Raw genomic sequence first — 15,918 nt, forward strand, 5'->3', positions numbered from 1 at the left:
TACACACATAAAGTACAGATGCTTTGTTAACATCAAAATAGGGATCGGACTCAAAAAGACAACATTAAGTACCATTGTCTTTTTAATGTATCTAGCCAATTGTACAAGACCCGACATTGTATTTGTTGTAAATCAACTAGTAAGATATAGCTCTACTCCTACTCGGCAACACTAGAATGAAATTAAGTACATTTTACGCTATTTGAGAGGTACATCTCATTTGGGTCTATTCTACTCATTTGATTTCAAATCTCAACTAGTATGATATGCAAATGCTGGATATCTATCTGAACCTCATAATGCTAAATCTCAAACTGGATATGTATTTCTTTACAGAAAAGCTGCTATATCTTGGAAATCAACAAAACAAACAAGTATAGAAACATCCTCCAATCATTTTGAAATACTAGCTATCCATGAAACTAGTAGAGAATGTGTGTGGTTCAGATCAATGATTTCTCATATCCAAGCAAATTGTAGTCTTCAATCAATTAAGGATATTCCAACAGTTTTATATGAATACAACGTTGCATGTATAGTTCAACTAAGAGGGGGATACATAAAGGGTGACAGAATAAAGCGTATCTCTCCAAAATTCTTACATACCATGAACTCCAGAAGAATGGTGATATAAATGTTCAACAGACCCGATCAAGTGATAATCTAGTAGATTTGTTTACTAAAATTTTGTCTACTACAACATTCAAGGAATTGATTCATCTCATCAGAATGAGATATCTTAAAGATCTTAACAAAAGAAGTTTATATATGAGTGACATCAAATGGGGAGTGTTATGAAAAATATGAATGTCACCCCATCTTCTACCACTTCGATTTTTCCACCCCAATAAATGTCTTGTTATCCATATAGTCCTATAAAAGGGCACTCTACCACTCACATTTGTATACACACTTTGCATGCTTAAAGTAAGTAGGGTACTTAGAAAGAAAAGGAGAGAAAGAAAAAAGAGATATCTTATACAAGACCAGAGATATTTTGTTCAAGGGTCGGTTCCAAATCATTTGTAATTCCTCCCGAAATAGTGAAATTTTTTATCTCATCCGCCCGTAGAGTAGGCATAGTGAAACCACACAAATTTCTGTCTTATTTCTATTTATTTTCCTACATCTTTTATAACAATTCCAATTTTATTTCATTTACCAATTATTTGGGCTAAACTACAAAATTCTACGCCCATTAAAGTTATTTTGAAAATATAAAATATCAAAATTATGAAATTACTAGGATACCCTTGACTACCTACCAAATATATTGCTCCTGCACCGCCATGTCCGCTTGTTGTCAGTAGTGGTGACATTTTGTTTCTCTTTCTCTGTTTTGTTTTTTTTTTCGTTTTTGTTTTTGTTTTTGTTTTGTTTTCAAGGGTTAGTGGATGGGGAGGAGCCCGCGCGCTCAAAGATATTCAAAGCATCAATCGCACGTGTATCCTTGAGGAGTTATACACGCCACCCTTCGCCGCGTCAAGCATGCCGACCATTCGTCGGGGTCCACCGGCGACTGCCTTGCTTACCCGCTACGCCTCCGCCGGCCGCCGAGTATAGATCGCCAATCGATATGTCGTGGTATTGTCTTTTAAATTTAAAAATAATTTTTTTATTTTATTTATATTTAACGCGCACATATATACATATATAAAAAATAATTTTATTTTAAATTTTTTAGATTATTGTAGAAAATGTTAATTTATTTTTTAATGAGGGAAGTTAAATTAAGATTGTTAATTCAGAATAAAAAGAGAGATAATTAATTTAAATTTGTCATAATTAAGATAGATGACAGTTACCATAAAAGATATTAATGGATAAGATAATCAAAGTTATTAGTTAATAAATTAGATTTGTAAATTGATCCATGTGTTAAACTTTAAATAATAATAATTATTATTATTATTATTTCCTTAATTCTCTATCTGTAAAGAATATTTTATTAAGTAAAATGAAGAAGATTTAGTTTATCCAGAATCAAGACACAGAAGCTTAAAGGAGACGAAACGAAACGGGACGAAACAATGCCATGAGGGTGGTTGCCATCACGTTCGTCGTCGTCTTCATCTTCATCTTCGAAGGCGTGCTGTGCAGTCCATCTCAATTAGGGCTCCAATTCTGTGCTCGCTTCTCGAGGCTTCCCCAGCAAGGATAATAATGTCGCAAGCTTATCTCACTGCTCTCACCCAGGAAATCCAGAGGAAGCTTCAGCGGGTTTGTGGTCATCACTTTCTTTTAATTCTTCTCTGTTCGATTTCCGTCGTGATTTTGATCACTCTGTTTGGCTGCTGAGTGAAAAATTGATGTTTATTTTGATTTGATTTGATTTGATTTTCTTCGGTTGAAACGGAGCGAATGAAAACGAATCGATTTGGTTGTGCAATTATGGAGTTGATTTCTTATTAAACTGGCTCGTCTTCTGATGTTTATTTTCTAGGCACTGGCTTCTCCGTCGCAGAGACGCAACTTGCTGCAGGAGCTGTTTGCGGACATTGCTTTAGAGGTCGATGATCGAGCCCGGGGTGAGTAACCTTCTCTAATTTTTTTCTCGGTTGATGTTAGAGGTTATTCTAGTAGAGAATCGTCCAAGATAAACATCAGTTACTACATGCATATAGATGCACAAGCTTGAATTTCAATCCTGAAAAAGTTTTCGTGCGCACTTCTTCTGTGGAGAATAGGCAATTAACTTCTAAAAAACAAAAACTGTCGAAAATAGGCATTTTTTTTTTTTATGGCATCACAAATTTGTTTTGACATGTTTTATGTATGGAATCATTAATTCACTTCATTCTTTGTAATTGATCTGCAAAACACTTGAAAACGATCGCTGACAAATATGGTAACATTGATACCATTTGCCAATTTGGGGAACCTAAAGCTTAATGTTGAATGAGCTTAATTGTCTCAAGTAATTATGTATTTATTTTGTATAGCTGTTGACGAGTCTGTGGAACCACTGTATTATCTAATCTGCGGGGATGCATAAAAAAAATCTTGAAAAAAGAATCATTCAAAGACGTGAGAGGGAGGAGGGGATGAGAGGGAAGGGGAGAAAAGGGGCAGGTGGGTGGGAAAATGGGAAGGTTTTGGTGAAAGTTTTCCTTTGCTACCCCTTCCGCCCCCCTCCACTTTTGGGGGTATTAGAAGTTCAACTATTGGTTTAAGCCATTAGCCTGTGAGACATGTGGACGGTTACAGAGGCAAAGCTAATGACTGAGTTTTGGTTTGTGAAATTAGATGATTTTCTAAACATGCAATTTCCTATAAAATGTTTTAAATGCCCTCCACGTGGGAAATGCATGCAGAATCTTTTTACACCTGTGATTGTAGTGCTTGAAATTACAGTTGTGCTTACAATTGTGTTGCCCTGACTTTATTCTATTAAGACAGATTTCAGCTGCATACTGGGGCAAAAATGGTTGGCTTAGACTTCTATTGTGATTTATATTTTGCATTGGCACTAGTCAGTTGAAACTGTTCCCAACTTCCCTTACATCATTGTGCGGTAAAAACACACTACTCTTAAGTGATGATTGATAGAAGTATGGTCTCCTTCACCATAAATTTCTAATAAATTACATGTCCTTCAAAACTAAATGATTATGATTTGGTCAAGGTCTTAAGTGGGCTCATCCAAGGGCGGACCCCATGTCCACCTAAATCTTGTTTATTATTTTTTTTTTAGTATGTAATATTAAGATATAAAATTTATATTTTCCTTAATTTAACTCTTTTCTTTATAAAATAAAATTAGTGCTTGCCCCTCTCTAGTATTTCACCTTTTAATTTATAGAGTGAATAATTAGTTAGTCCTACTATAAAATTAAATCTATTTTAGCCCCTACACTTTTGATTAGCACTAATAGATTTCTGCTTATATTTTATTCAATTACAGTTGTCATCTAAAGTAATTTAACAAGGTTTTTGAATTGGAGGATGGAAATTAAGGGAAGGCCCTCCACCTTGTGGATTGGTTGAGTCACTATAGTGACCTAGATACCATATATAATGAAAGAAATTATATCTATATATATATATATATATATATATATATAATTTTAAATTACTTTATCCTAGCTATGCATCAATTCAAAACTTGAGATCATAATGAGAAGCCATAATCGCTTCATGGCTATTTTAAGCTACGTGGAATGCCAATTCAACATTTTTATGTACATGTTAATGAGATTCACTAATTTTGTTAGACTTAATTAGGGTGTTAAATATAATTGCATGAAATCAGTTAGTATAACTGTATAAGTCCTTAATTGTACTACTTCTAATTAAAAGTATAGAAGCCAAAATAAATTTCACTCAAGAGTACATGGATTAACTTATGATTTAACTTAAATTTATCTTTGTTTACGTGATATATGCTTTGCCCCTCCAAGGTATAAGTCTTGCCTCCGCCATTGGGTTTATAGATTGTCTATAGTTGGTGGACTCCTCCATCTATGGGTCTTAATTTCATTCCTCTTCATGCTTTGAAGTTGCATCTCAAGTCTCGTTGAGTTGAAATTTGGAAAAAAAATTTATGCTTTGTTTCAGTGGAAATTTGTTTCTGCATCCCCTCCTTATTTTGTTTTCCTATGCTGACTTTTGATTAATAAAAACCATGATTCCTCCCGCATTCCTTTGAGCACTTAATGGAGCTCTATGGAATGTGGTTAATCAGACCAATCTATGTTCTGTGTTAGTCAGGAACTTTCTGTCCTGTTTCACTCCCTATTGTCGCACTGTTAGTGTCACAAAAGAAAAGGTACTAGCATCTACTAACTATGGCTTATATTTCATTTATATAGGCCTGGTGGACCAAGTATGTTAGCTTATGACACTTTAATTCATTAACTGAATTCAAATCTTCTGTTTTTGTTGACAGTGCTGTCTCATCTGCCTACGCTGAGTATGCGTCTCTTTGTTCATGTGATTTTCTAATTCTTTTCCACCTTGAAATTGGAAATAGATATTATTCTCACGAGGACTGAAGATGTAATTTATCCAGCAGAGGACGAGTCTAAGAACGGATTATGTTTTTATGATGTGCTTGCTGATCATTATGTTTCAGCACCTGAGAGTGGAGGACCCATCCTTGATTTGATTGTCAAACTCTGGAGCCAGTCCTTTGCATCTCATATATTCTCCCTTTTGTTCCACAAATGGGTATGGGGGCATCTACTAATCTGCTCTGTTACTTTTTTTCTTATGTAAAGCTTTCACCCAGCTCATGTTAATACTTTTAGTCATGATATTTTGTTTGAAGATGTAAGCATATTTTCAAACTGGCTCTGCGTTCTCTTGTATTTAATATTGTTATTTTCTTTTTTTCACTTGTTTGTGTACTTTGGAGGTTTTTTTTTTTCTTTTTTCATATATAGAAAATGTGCTTAGGAGATTTTCCAGACATCCAGACTCCTTTGTCCTTACTTTTAGCCTGTTGCGCATCATTCTTTTATTAGAGTCTTAACTTTGATATTTCCAAAAACTGGTGATGCAGTGGCAGGTTGTGATTGTGACTGATCCGTCCAGACAAGAACCAAAAGAGAATTACTTGCTATGACAATATGTAAAACATACTTTGCTTTCATTGATGAGTTCATCTAGATAACAGTTCTACAATTTTCTTTGATTCAGTTTTTAAATTGTTTTGTCAACACTTTTTTTTGTTTGAGTTAATTTTTTGAATGTGATCCTCTGTTGAATGATTGAATCTCTTTATTATTTCATTTAATGTTGTATAATTTGGAAGACATGATGGACTCATTTTTAAACGTAAATCAACACATTAGAGTGCTTGCATTAGACTTCCTAATACTTATATGAATATAGGTTTTATAGGTCATTGAGATTGAAAAGAGGCTTAAATACTGATTTTATGCTTTTGACGTGATGTTCATTTCTGCTTGTAGAGTCATGCATCACCTGTGTGTGGGTGTGTTTCAGCATTGAAGGTTTGTGCATTGTTGTTGTGTTTCTGTGATATTGAACAGTGCATACTTGTGCCTTTCTTGCAGTTATTTGAAGTTCAAATAGAGAATTCTGAAGTGCTCCTCCGTTACTCTTATGCTCTTGTTCAAGGCACTACAAGTGTTTTCTGGTATGGGTTATAGTGATCCCATTGAACTTGGTCATTATACATTTGGAGCCTTTTATTTTAGTTTAAATTTACTCTTTTCTTGCTGTATTCTTAGATTTTTATATTTTTTTATATTTTTTGGTGTCTTTTATTATGATTATTTTTTAATTTTTGTGCCCAGGGTGGGGGAGAATGGGTTGTTTTTCTTTTTTATTTTACTATGTGTTACTGCTGAAAGTACAACTAAATGAAAGAAAATTGGATTCTGTGACTGGTTATTGTAAGGTTCTAAAACTTTTATGATTTCTTATTTCTTTTATTGCTGCCATATTCTTAACCCAAGGAGGAGCAATGGCATTGTTTGTTTCTACAAAACTTGTATCATTCTTTGACCTAAGGATCTGCTTTGAGATTGTATCTTTTTTATTTTAGTGTTAGATGAACTTGTTAGAATATTCGGAATGAGTTTCCATCATGTATGTTCATTGCATATGCCATTGTCTTAGATTGATGAAACTTGAAGTTGTTTACAATCTATATCTGAGTTATTGAGACAAGCTTTAGAATTTAGAGGTTTTAAGATAAATAGAAATAGTGCAAATACAATGAAATACGTTTTTTAGTTAATAAAACAAGTCTATTAAAAAGAAAACGTAATTACAATGAAACAAGGATAAGAAATCCCCCCAAGAATAAACAAAAAAGAAGAAAATTACACCAAAGCTGCCTTCCAATCCCTTTGAATATCAAACAGCAAAAGACCCCCTAAACCCCGCAAAAGAATGAGCCCAAAAAGAAGCAAGAAAAATAACTTTTTCCAAAGCAATCTTGGAATAGTCTTTTTCCAGCCAAAGTAACCACAAGATTGTAAAACAGCCCAGTCCCAAAATATCCTTTCTCTCTCCTTCTTGAAACCCCAAAACTTCACTGTCGAAAAATCCTAAATTATGGGTGGAGCCACCCAAACCTTACCGAAGTACAAAAACAAATCGTTCCACATGCATCTTGCTACCTTACAATGATTGAACAATTGACTAATAGTCTCATTAGACTCATTGCACAGCATACACATGTCTGGACTAAGGGCTTCGTAAGGCCCAATTTTTTGTAGCATGTCATTTGTGTTGATCTTGTTAAGAATTAGTCCAAAGGAAGGCCCATATAAAAGAAATCTTTGCTTTCCAAACAGCTTTTTGTAAAAGGAAAGGACTAGGATATGCGGATCATATCAAATTGGAAAAGAAAGACTTTGAAGAGAAAGACCCTGAAGTGTCCCCAGTCCAAAGCCTTGTATGCACCCACGAATTTGGCACAAAAGAATCTAGCACACCAATAGAAGAGTTAACTCACCAACCTCTCTTTCCTTGAGACTTCCAAAGAAATGAAAATCCCAAGAAAGAGAGCCCCCTCAAAAGAATAAAAAATTGAAATTGGTGCATTTGCAAACAGTGGAAATATAATTTTAGTATTGCAAGGAGGAATATTGGAGAAATATTAAAACTTGATGGTCAACAAATTATTAGTAGTATGTTTTTTGGAACCTGGGATCTATTAAGCAAGCTTGAGGAGAAATTGAAGATGTAAAAATCATAGGGTTTACCCAGGTTGTGTAAAATGGAGAAGTGGGTGTGTTGTATAGCTGTAAAGTTCTATTAAAACTTAAAAATAAAGTGTTGTAGGATGACACTTATTACACTAGCTTTCATGAGCTCACAAAATCCTTTAATAATATATATGTGTAATTCTTGGAGAAGTAGGGTTTTTAAGAATTGCACTCACTCAAAAAAGGGTTCGAGTCCAAACTAATAAAATTTGGGAGGCTAATTCAACTTCTGTTCTGTTTTTTTGTTTGAAACTAATTTAAATAAACACGATTAGATTCCTAGAGTCCTTTTAATATCTTCTAAAAATTTCATTAAACATTTTAGAACGTTGAGTTATTTTATTACGAGTCCTAATTTGAGATGAAGCCTAAATTGTTATTTTTTTTTTTCATATTGAAACCTAAATTCTTGAATAAATGACTGTTTAGTCAATTATATTGAGAGAGAAATTTTCAAGAGCATTACAAATAAATTAATAATGGAGCGACTCCTAAACATGAAAACTTGTTGATGGCAATTGTTAAATGCATCTTCTTTTTTTTAAGTATTCCAATGCTATGTCTAAAGTAATAATGTAATAGTTTATGATTATGATGAATAAGTGAAAAAAATTCAATCCTATAAAATTAATAATTAATTTTTTAAAGATTTTTGTCCTTCATGACACAAACAACTTGGCCCCCACTGGCTTCAGGTCTTGGATCCACCAATGCTAACTATGCTATTATGATTGGGGGCAACCAAGAAGCAACATATGAAAAAAGTAAAAATTGTTGGAAAAGACAATGCTAAGGTGGATGATGGGATAACTCTAAAAGATAAATTAAAGGTTGAACATGTTTGTGGTAAGTATAGCATAGCACCCATAGAATATAACACGAGGGATGAGATTTTAGTTTGGTCACATGCAATGCACGCCAAATGATGCACTAGTGAGGAGTGAGCTAGTTAATAAGCAGTAAAAAAGTAAGGCTTAGACCTAAAATAACTTGGACTGAAATACTAAGGATTTGATGGCACTCTAGCTTTCAAGAATATTACCCTAGATCATGTGGAAAAGAGGAAAAGGACTCTTGAAGCTAATCCAATCTAGTGGGACTTATGGTGTGGAGATGGTTGTAAAAATTTAAATATACATATATCTGTGTGGTGTGCGTGCACACAATAATACCCTGCATTAGGAAAAATAATTTCCATATTGTATCGGAAGCTTGTCTTGTGTCTGACTTAGTCACATTTGCATCCTCTCCAATAATGAGTGGACTTTGATCAGTAGAGTCAAAATTTTTACTTCCATTTTGAATTTTTTTTTTCAATATTTTTGATATCCTCTAAATTTAACAGCAATGATGGAGATCTGATGTTATACGGGCCCAAATTCAACCAATAATCTAAGCATGAGATGAACTTTAAATTCATCAGAGTCACCAAACTTGGTGATGCCTATGTCTGGTTGGAGCATTACCCCATGTGTTCCTTTTTTGTGAATTGTAATACCCTAAAGGAAGACTAGTGTCCTGTGTTGCCAATAGTGTGATTGGTAGGTGATTTGTTACAAGGACTTTATGGGGCAACAAAGGTCAAGGGGCATTCTGAGTAAGGAGCTGCCTGTGCCAGAGCTCTTTAAAAAGTGGGTGAACAGTATTGGAATTAGCATGGCAGGAATTTGTTGGGACTATGAGACTCTAAAACCAAGCAAGCAGCAGTTGTCATCGACACTTTGATTATTGAGTTTTTTGCTATAGACAATTCATGAGTAACATTTGAGTAAGAAGAGGCACTCTTTAGGCGAGCAGGTGAGTAGTGCTTTGTTGACGCAGTTGAACAGGGGAGAAGTAAGCTTGTGGGCCCACGTAAGAAAAATTAAACTAGTACCTGATTAGGGAAGCACCGTAATGAGGTGAGATAATAGTGATGTTGAAGTGAATAGTAAAGCAAGTATCTTACATCAGTATGGAACTCTGCTTGATTGAGGTTAATGTTGAATAAGTTGATCGTTGAGTGATTTGCTACAGGTATTTCACTATACCATGAGGAATGCCAAGTGACAAGGGGCTTTTGGACAAAAAGCTCTTTTGGTGAGCAGCTGAACAGTGGATAAAGGAGGCTGGTGAGCGCACAAGGGACATAACATTAGAGTGCATAGCAGAGTAGAGAAGCATCTCAATGAGGCAAAATAATAGTGACGCCATTGAAATGAATTTGTAAAGCATGGATAGTTGTGTCGCATCAGTGTAGGAGAATAAGTAACTTGAGCTTAAGTTTTTAGCTTGATTGTTGTGAACAAGGAAGTTACAGTTTGATCAATGCTTATGCTGTTCTAAAACATGTAATTTATATGCTCTTTTTGTTAGAAGTAGTTCTTGAATATTTGGGAAGAAATTGGCTGCTTAGTATCCGGAAATTTCATGAAGTGCGCACCTCCCATTTATGTGGTGCTATGGCCATTGCTATGTAACACCATTTATCTGGTTTTGATTTTCTGCAAAGGACATTCGAGTTCCTAGATTTGTCAGGGGTTGTTCTATTGCCTTTCATTTGGGACCCATTTTATACGAACTTAAAAAGCCTAGCATGGCAAGAAGTCTCATCCTTTATGGTTAATCTGGTCAATTTTAGGTGATCCAACCAAATTTTTGTTCCATTGAGATTGTTCATGTTTGAGGTAGGTGGGTAATAGGTTGACCTCACTTGGAGTGAACAGGAAGAACAGAGTGAAAAGGCCAGCTCGTACAGGCGGGGGTAGGAATTGGACTGCTGAACTTGTCAGCTCTGCCACAGAGGTGGGAAGACCCCCCTCATGAGTGATGATTGTGGGATAACAGATATATATCACCTGCACTTTGATATTAAAACAAGGTTTACAAATTTTAAGGATGGTGCAGAGGAGAATAATAGAATCATATTAATTAAAGCAATTTTACCCCTTACTAGTTTTTACCTACAGTTAGATTGCAATGGAAAACTGGAATACTAAATTATAGTTATTCTTTTTCCTTTTTATTTTTCATGTGTGCACGCACTTGAGTGTTGTTGTTTGATTAATCATCCTTTTCTGCTTTAAAAGGCTTCTTTCTATATTGAAGAGAGGGCTCTCTCTCTCTCTCTCTCCTTTTTATGTATTCTGTTGTTTTGATTTTATGGAGTTCTGGTTATTTGAATTTTGTTGTTTGTTGGGCTATGGAGAGGGAAAGAGGTTTGGAATCTGGGGGAGTGCTTTGTGTAATCATTTCTATGCATATTTTCAGGATTGACATACAAACGAACTCGAGGCATTTCCAGTCTCTCTTTCACGTAAGATTCCTTCAAGAATTAATCCAACTAAATTCCTTTTATTGAAATATATTGTAGTTCAAATTGTTTACTTATCCGCATCCTCTTCATTGGATTCAGTATCTTGTTGAGGAAGTTGCATTGGTGTTTACACGGTTAAATAAGATACCTTTGCAGGTTAGGAATCTATCATGTACCAGCATTTGTCGCTATGTCTTTTTATTTGTAGCAATTGCAATGTCATCACATTAAACAAAATGATAGAAGCAGGCATTTCCTAAATGGCTTGCTCTAACTTGCCAATTCTTACCCATTTTTCAGGCCCAGAGAGATTTGTTTCTTCTGCTTTCAAGATTCATAGTATTCTATGACTTCGGTAGCCTTCATCACTAGCACAACTTAGCTGTTTGAGTGATGAAAACTGTGTAGTTAGGTAATTGATTTTTTTTTTCCCCTTTTTGTGTGTACTTGCATGTATTTGGTGGTGCTTGCATGCATCCAGGGGGCAGGCTTGAAAGCTTCTTGAAGCAATTTCCTGTGTATCCAAATTCTTTCTTGGTGGGTGGTCCAGCAGATATTTTCGTCATTGAACTCACAGATCAGGTATTACCATCTTTAGAGCCTATAGGTCCTTCAATGAGTTTTATCTTTGTTGCTTACTGGAGAAAGTGTACCATATTTAGAGCCTATAGGTCCTTTAATGAGATTGATTTTTGTTGTTTACTGGAGAAAGTTTACGGATCTCATGTCCCTCCATGTTTTGTTGAAATGCTTGGTCCTTTAATGAGTTTGATTTTTGTTGCTTATTGGAGAAAGTTAACGGATCTCATGTCCCTCCATATTTTGTTGAAATGCTTCCATTGATCAGCTTCAGAAGTTAAAGGTGGAACCAGTATTGCTACATTATTTTTCCCATATTAAAGTTCTCCAGGGTAAAACTAATTCAACCACTGGTGTTATTAACTCGTTTTACATTTTCCGCACCTGGGACAGCCTGGGCCAGAAGTCTGATGAATTTATGATTATTCTGGCAGGCTTGGAGCTGAGGATGACAACAAGTACACGGTTGAAGACATGCCTGTACAGCTTCACCTCTCCTGGTGGCCCAATGTATCCCACAAGAGCTGTTCGTCATGCAGCCTGGGATGCATTAGATTTGCTTTTCCCTGTAAGCAATTCTTTGTTCCCTTGAAGCTTAACAGATCATCCATTTTTATTGCAAAACAAATAACTGTGCATATCTCCATGTATACTCAAAGAATCAGAATAGATTAGTGCTCAATTAAGCTGGGTTGCCACTATAAGACATGTTCTTGGGTTCCATTCAAAAAATCTTGAATACATAGGCAACTGTTGTCCTCCAACATATTAATAGGCATACCATACCAAACTGTGAGGTAAAACAGTGGTAATCACAGGAGACCCAATTTGAGAAATAATAAATCAGTGAGATGATGTGAACCATTATTTTTTCTTAAAAAAAATTACTGAATACTTCCTAGCAGCGATATATAATGCCTAATATATATAGTGATCCAGATGACAATATGATGCAGTAGCAGAAGGGTGGATGAACAGAACACCAGTGAAGGAGAAGGTACTGCCCAGGAGAAATGAGGGAGAGAAATAGAGGAGAGGAGAGGGGAGGGGAGGGGAAGAAGAGGAAATAGATACAATTGACTTTATAACAAAAGCCTAGATCTCAAGAAATTGTGCATAAATAGAATTAAGATACTTGAAATTACATACGAAACCCTAAAACCCAACACACTACAAACGAATCCCAAATACACATAAGCCTACTACAAATCAAAATAAATGCATTAACAGCTACTAACATGCACATTTGGTTTAGAATCCAATAATCCCTCAGTCAAATTCTTTTGGATTAGTCTGCAACAAGGGAATGCCCATGGCCCCGGCTTCTTGTTCTACATCATGTAAATAAGTCTGCAACTAACTTTTGAGATGCTTCACAATTTATTTATTTTTTTATTTTTTCTGAGAATACTACTACATGGGAAAGTATTAAGAAATTTAAATTTGCAAGACTTATCTGGTTGTTATTCCTGTTGTTTTAGAGGTTGGATAAACAATAATGAGGACTTCTAGGATCTCCTACTTGCATTCCTCAGTAGTTACAAGTAAGAACTCTGTATTGCTATGTTATGATGATATGATAATGATGATGGTGGTGCAGGTTGGGCGACACCCTCGGCTTCTCATAAGCCTGTTTTTCCGATTGCTATATCCATGGTACTGGCCCTCCTCTTGCTGGAATTTCATAATATCTTGCATTGAGGCAGTTGTCTATTCTGTGTTGAGGTTCTTTTTTTCTGCTTTGGATAAGTGGACAACAAAACCCGAATCCTAAATGTAGATGCGTATAGCAGAATATTTAAGAAGATTGGCCCCACTTTGTCCAAGGTTTTGAATCCAAATTTGCTTTTTGGGGGCTGAAGCTGTTAATAATTTAAGACGCTTTTGTGAGTGTGGCTTGTGCTTTCCTTTACCTTCTTTGAGCTTAATGTCTGCTGTGTTCACCAGCTTTAGAATTCAAGAATCAAACCAAATTTTAGCCATATTTAGTTCCCGTTAGAAATGCCTTTAAAAATAAGTATTCTTTTTTCGAGGTGTACTTTTTATAGTACTTGTGTTAAATTTATAGTTTAATTAGTATTACTTTTAAGTACTTTTTTAAGTTATTCTTAAGTATATTTTTTGAAAAAATATATATTTGTTTAGAAATACTTATTTAAAAAATTATTACGAATAAATAATTTCAAATTAAGCATTCAGTTTACACTTGATAATTACTTATGTTTTAAAATTATTTTTTGAGAAAATATTTTTTTTATTAAAAAAGTATATATTCTTTAAAAAATATTTATTTAAAAAATTTTATAATAATAATAATAATTCTATACTACTTTTAAAGAAGTTGGAAGGTTGGCAACAAAGAGCTGTTGAGGTGCTTTCCCTTGGCAAAAGTGAAAAATATAGCTAAACGAAAAAAACCTTCAAAAATATAATTAGAAAAATGAAACTCTTTGAATATATATTTTAAAAATAGTACAAGTGCAATATCTGATTATAAATTGGATTTATATAGCTAAGGAAATGGAATTAGATGATGAGATAGAATCATTTGCATACCTTTCATTTTCTATTCTATGTATAAGTCTTAAAGATGATGATGGGATAAAATCGTTTGCATCCCTTTCATTTTCTATTGTGCAAGTTTTAAAAGCTGTACAAAAATCGGCTTGAAATAATGACATTAAATTTTGCATAAACCCACGAGCAAAATATAGCAGCTTTAAACTCTGGTTTTTCTTTTTATTTTTTCGCCATATTGTTGAATAGAGGGGTTGAAAATTGATAAAGTGCATATAGTACTCCCAGACTCCTTCCCCAGAGGTAGACAGTTGGTAATTAAGATTCGTTTGAGAAATGCTTTAAACTCTGGTTTTTCTTTTTATTTTTTTGCCATATTGTTGAATAGAGGGGTTGAAAATTGATAAGGGCGTATATTTACTCCCAGACTCCTTCCCCAGCAGAGGTAGACAGTTGGTAATTAAGATTCGTTTGAGAAATGGGAGCCCCTTTCTTGGAAATTATTGGAATAGCAAGTATATTTTAAGTGGGTCTGTAAATGTAAGGACAACAACTAATTACCTAAAAACAGAAGCAGAATTGCAAGCGTTTTGAGAACTGGGTCTTCTCTAAACTCTGCAGGGAAAAACCATTATTATATTTAACTCATTTTCATTTTCGTAGAATCCAAAATTTACAAAATCCAGAACAAGTCAAAACTCAAGAGGATCCCGCTTTGAATTTGAGAAAGAACCATTTGCGCCCAAGTTTCTTCCCCTAGCTCGTGTTCAATAAAAGTCCAGCAACCTCCCTCAAAATATAATCACCATAGCATCCACAAAGGAAATGTGACAGTAATGGTACCAAGTCGGGCCTTTCACTCCCTTGAGGAGCAGCATAAGACCACAGCCCCTTTGGATTTTCCTCTCAAGACAGGCATATCACATGTGAATATCTGACCTTTATTATAAAATAAATAAATATCTTGCATTTAAAGAAAAGAGTGAATCTATTTAACTATTCCATGGCAAGTAGCTCGGAGAATTTTCACAAAGCAGGCTGTAGAGCCTCTGGGAGGCATATCATTACCCGCATTATATATTTATATCCACCCAGAAATCACGCATGTAGGAATGAGCTGGAGAGCGAGATGCCACAGGTCAAAGAACCACCCAGATTGTCTAATATCGATCACAGATCCAACCAATGCTCCCTACTCAGAACATATTACTCCTACTTGAAGATGAATCCATAAGCTTATAACTGGACAGCCATCAGTTTGACACACGGCCAGAGTCAGTCACAGCCACGCTCCAACTAGGAATGAACTGGAGAGCGAGATGCCACAGGTCAAAGAACCACCCAGATGGTCTAATATCGATCACAGATCCAACCAATGCCCCCTATGCACATATTACTCCTACTTCAAGATAAATCCATAAGCTCAACTGGACAGCCATCAGTTGACACACGGCCACAGCCAGTCACAGCCACGCTCCAAGATTTGTCATCACTTGGACCACTAGCAAGCATAGTAGTTGGAGATTTAGTGGCTCGTGCCCCAGTCAAAAGAAAGAGTAAATCCTCCCCCAAGCAAAGGCCACCTCCATCCAATTCATTATCCCAAAACAGCATCCCGACCAGCCCAAAGAAATAAAAAAGGAAAATAGAATAAGAAAGCAGAAGAAAAAATTACCCGATGAACAGAAAATCAGAAGAGAGATGATGAACCATCCCCTCAATTCTTCGTGCCCACATCTTGGGAGAGCTATTTTATGCTGTTCTTTCCAATATGTTATGAAAGCATTTGCAACTCCTTGAACTTCCCATAGGCACGAAGCCAGACTGCTGTGCAAGATTCTG

At 35.3% G+C, this 15,918-nt stretch overlaps 1 protein-coding gene across 1 annotated transcript; it reads left to right on the forward strand.

Moving 5' to 3' along the window:
- The first annotated feature begins 1,454 nt into the window (after positions 1 to 1,454).
- On the forward strand, positions 1,455 to 13,449 carry LOC131149559 (uncharacterized). Its single transcript, XM_058100108.1, has 12 exons — positions 1,455 to 1,584; positions 1,982 to 2,220; positions 2,444 to 2,528; positions 4,973 to 5,169; positions 6,021 to 6,103; positions 10,935 to 10,980; positions 11,080 to 11,136; positions 11,281 to 11,335; positions 11,462 to 11,562; positions 11,828 to 11,891; positions 11,994 to 12,127; positions 13,160 to 13,449. Exons 2-12 carry the CDS (start codon positions 2,164 to 2,166, stop codon positions 13,331 to 13,333), a joined length of 1,053 nt encoding a protein of 350 aa, XP_057956091.1. The 5' UTR covers positions 1,455 to 1,584; positions 1,982 to 2,163; the 3' UTR covers positions 13,334 to 13,449.
- The last annotated feature ends 2,469 nt before the right edge of the window (positions 13,450 to 15,918 follow it).

The sequence above is a fragment of the Malania oleifera genome, chromosome 2 (genome assembly GCF_029873635.1).
Source record: "Malania oleifera isolate guangnan ecotype guangnan chromosome 2, ASM2987363v1, whole genome shotgun sequence".
Lineage (NCBI taxonomy): Eukaryota > Viridiplantae > Streptophyta > Magnoliopsida > Santalales > Ximeniaceae > Malania > Malania oleifera.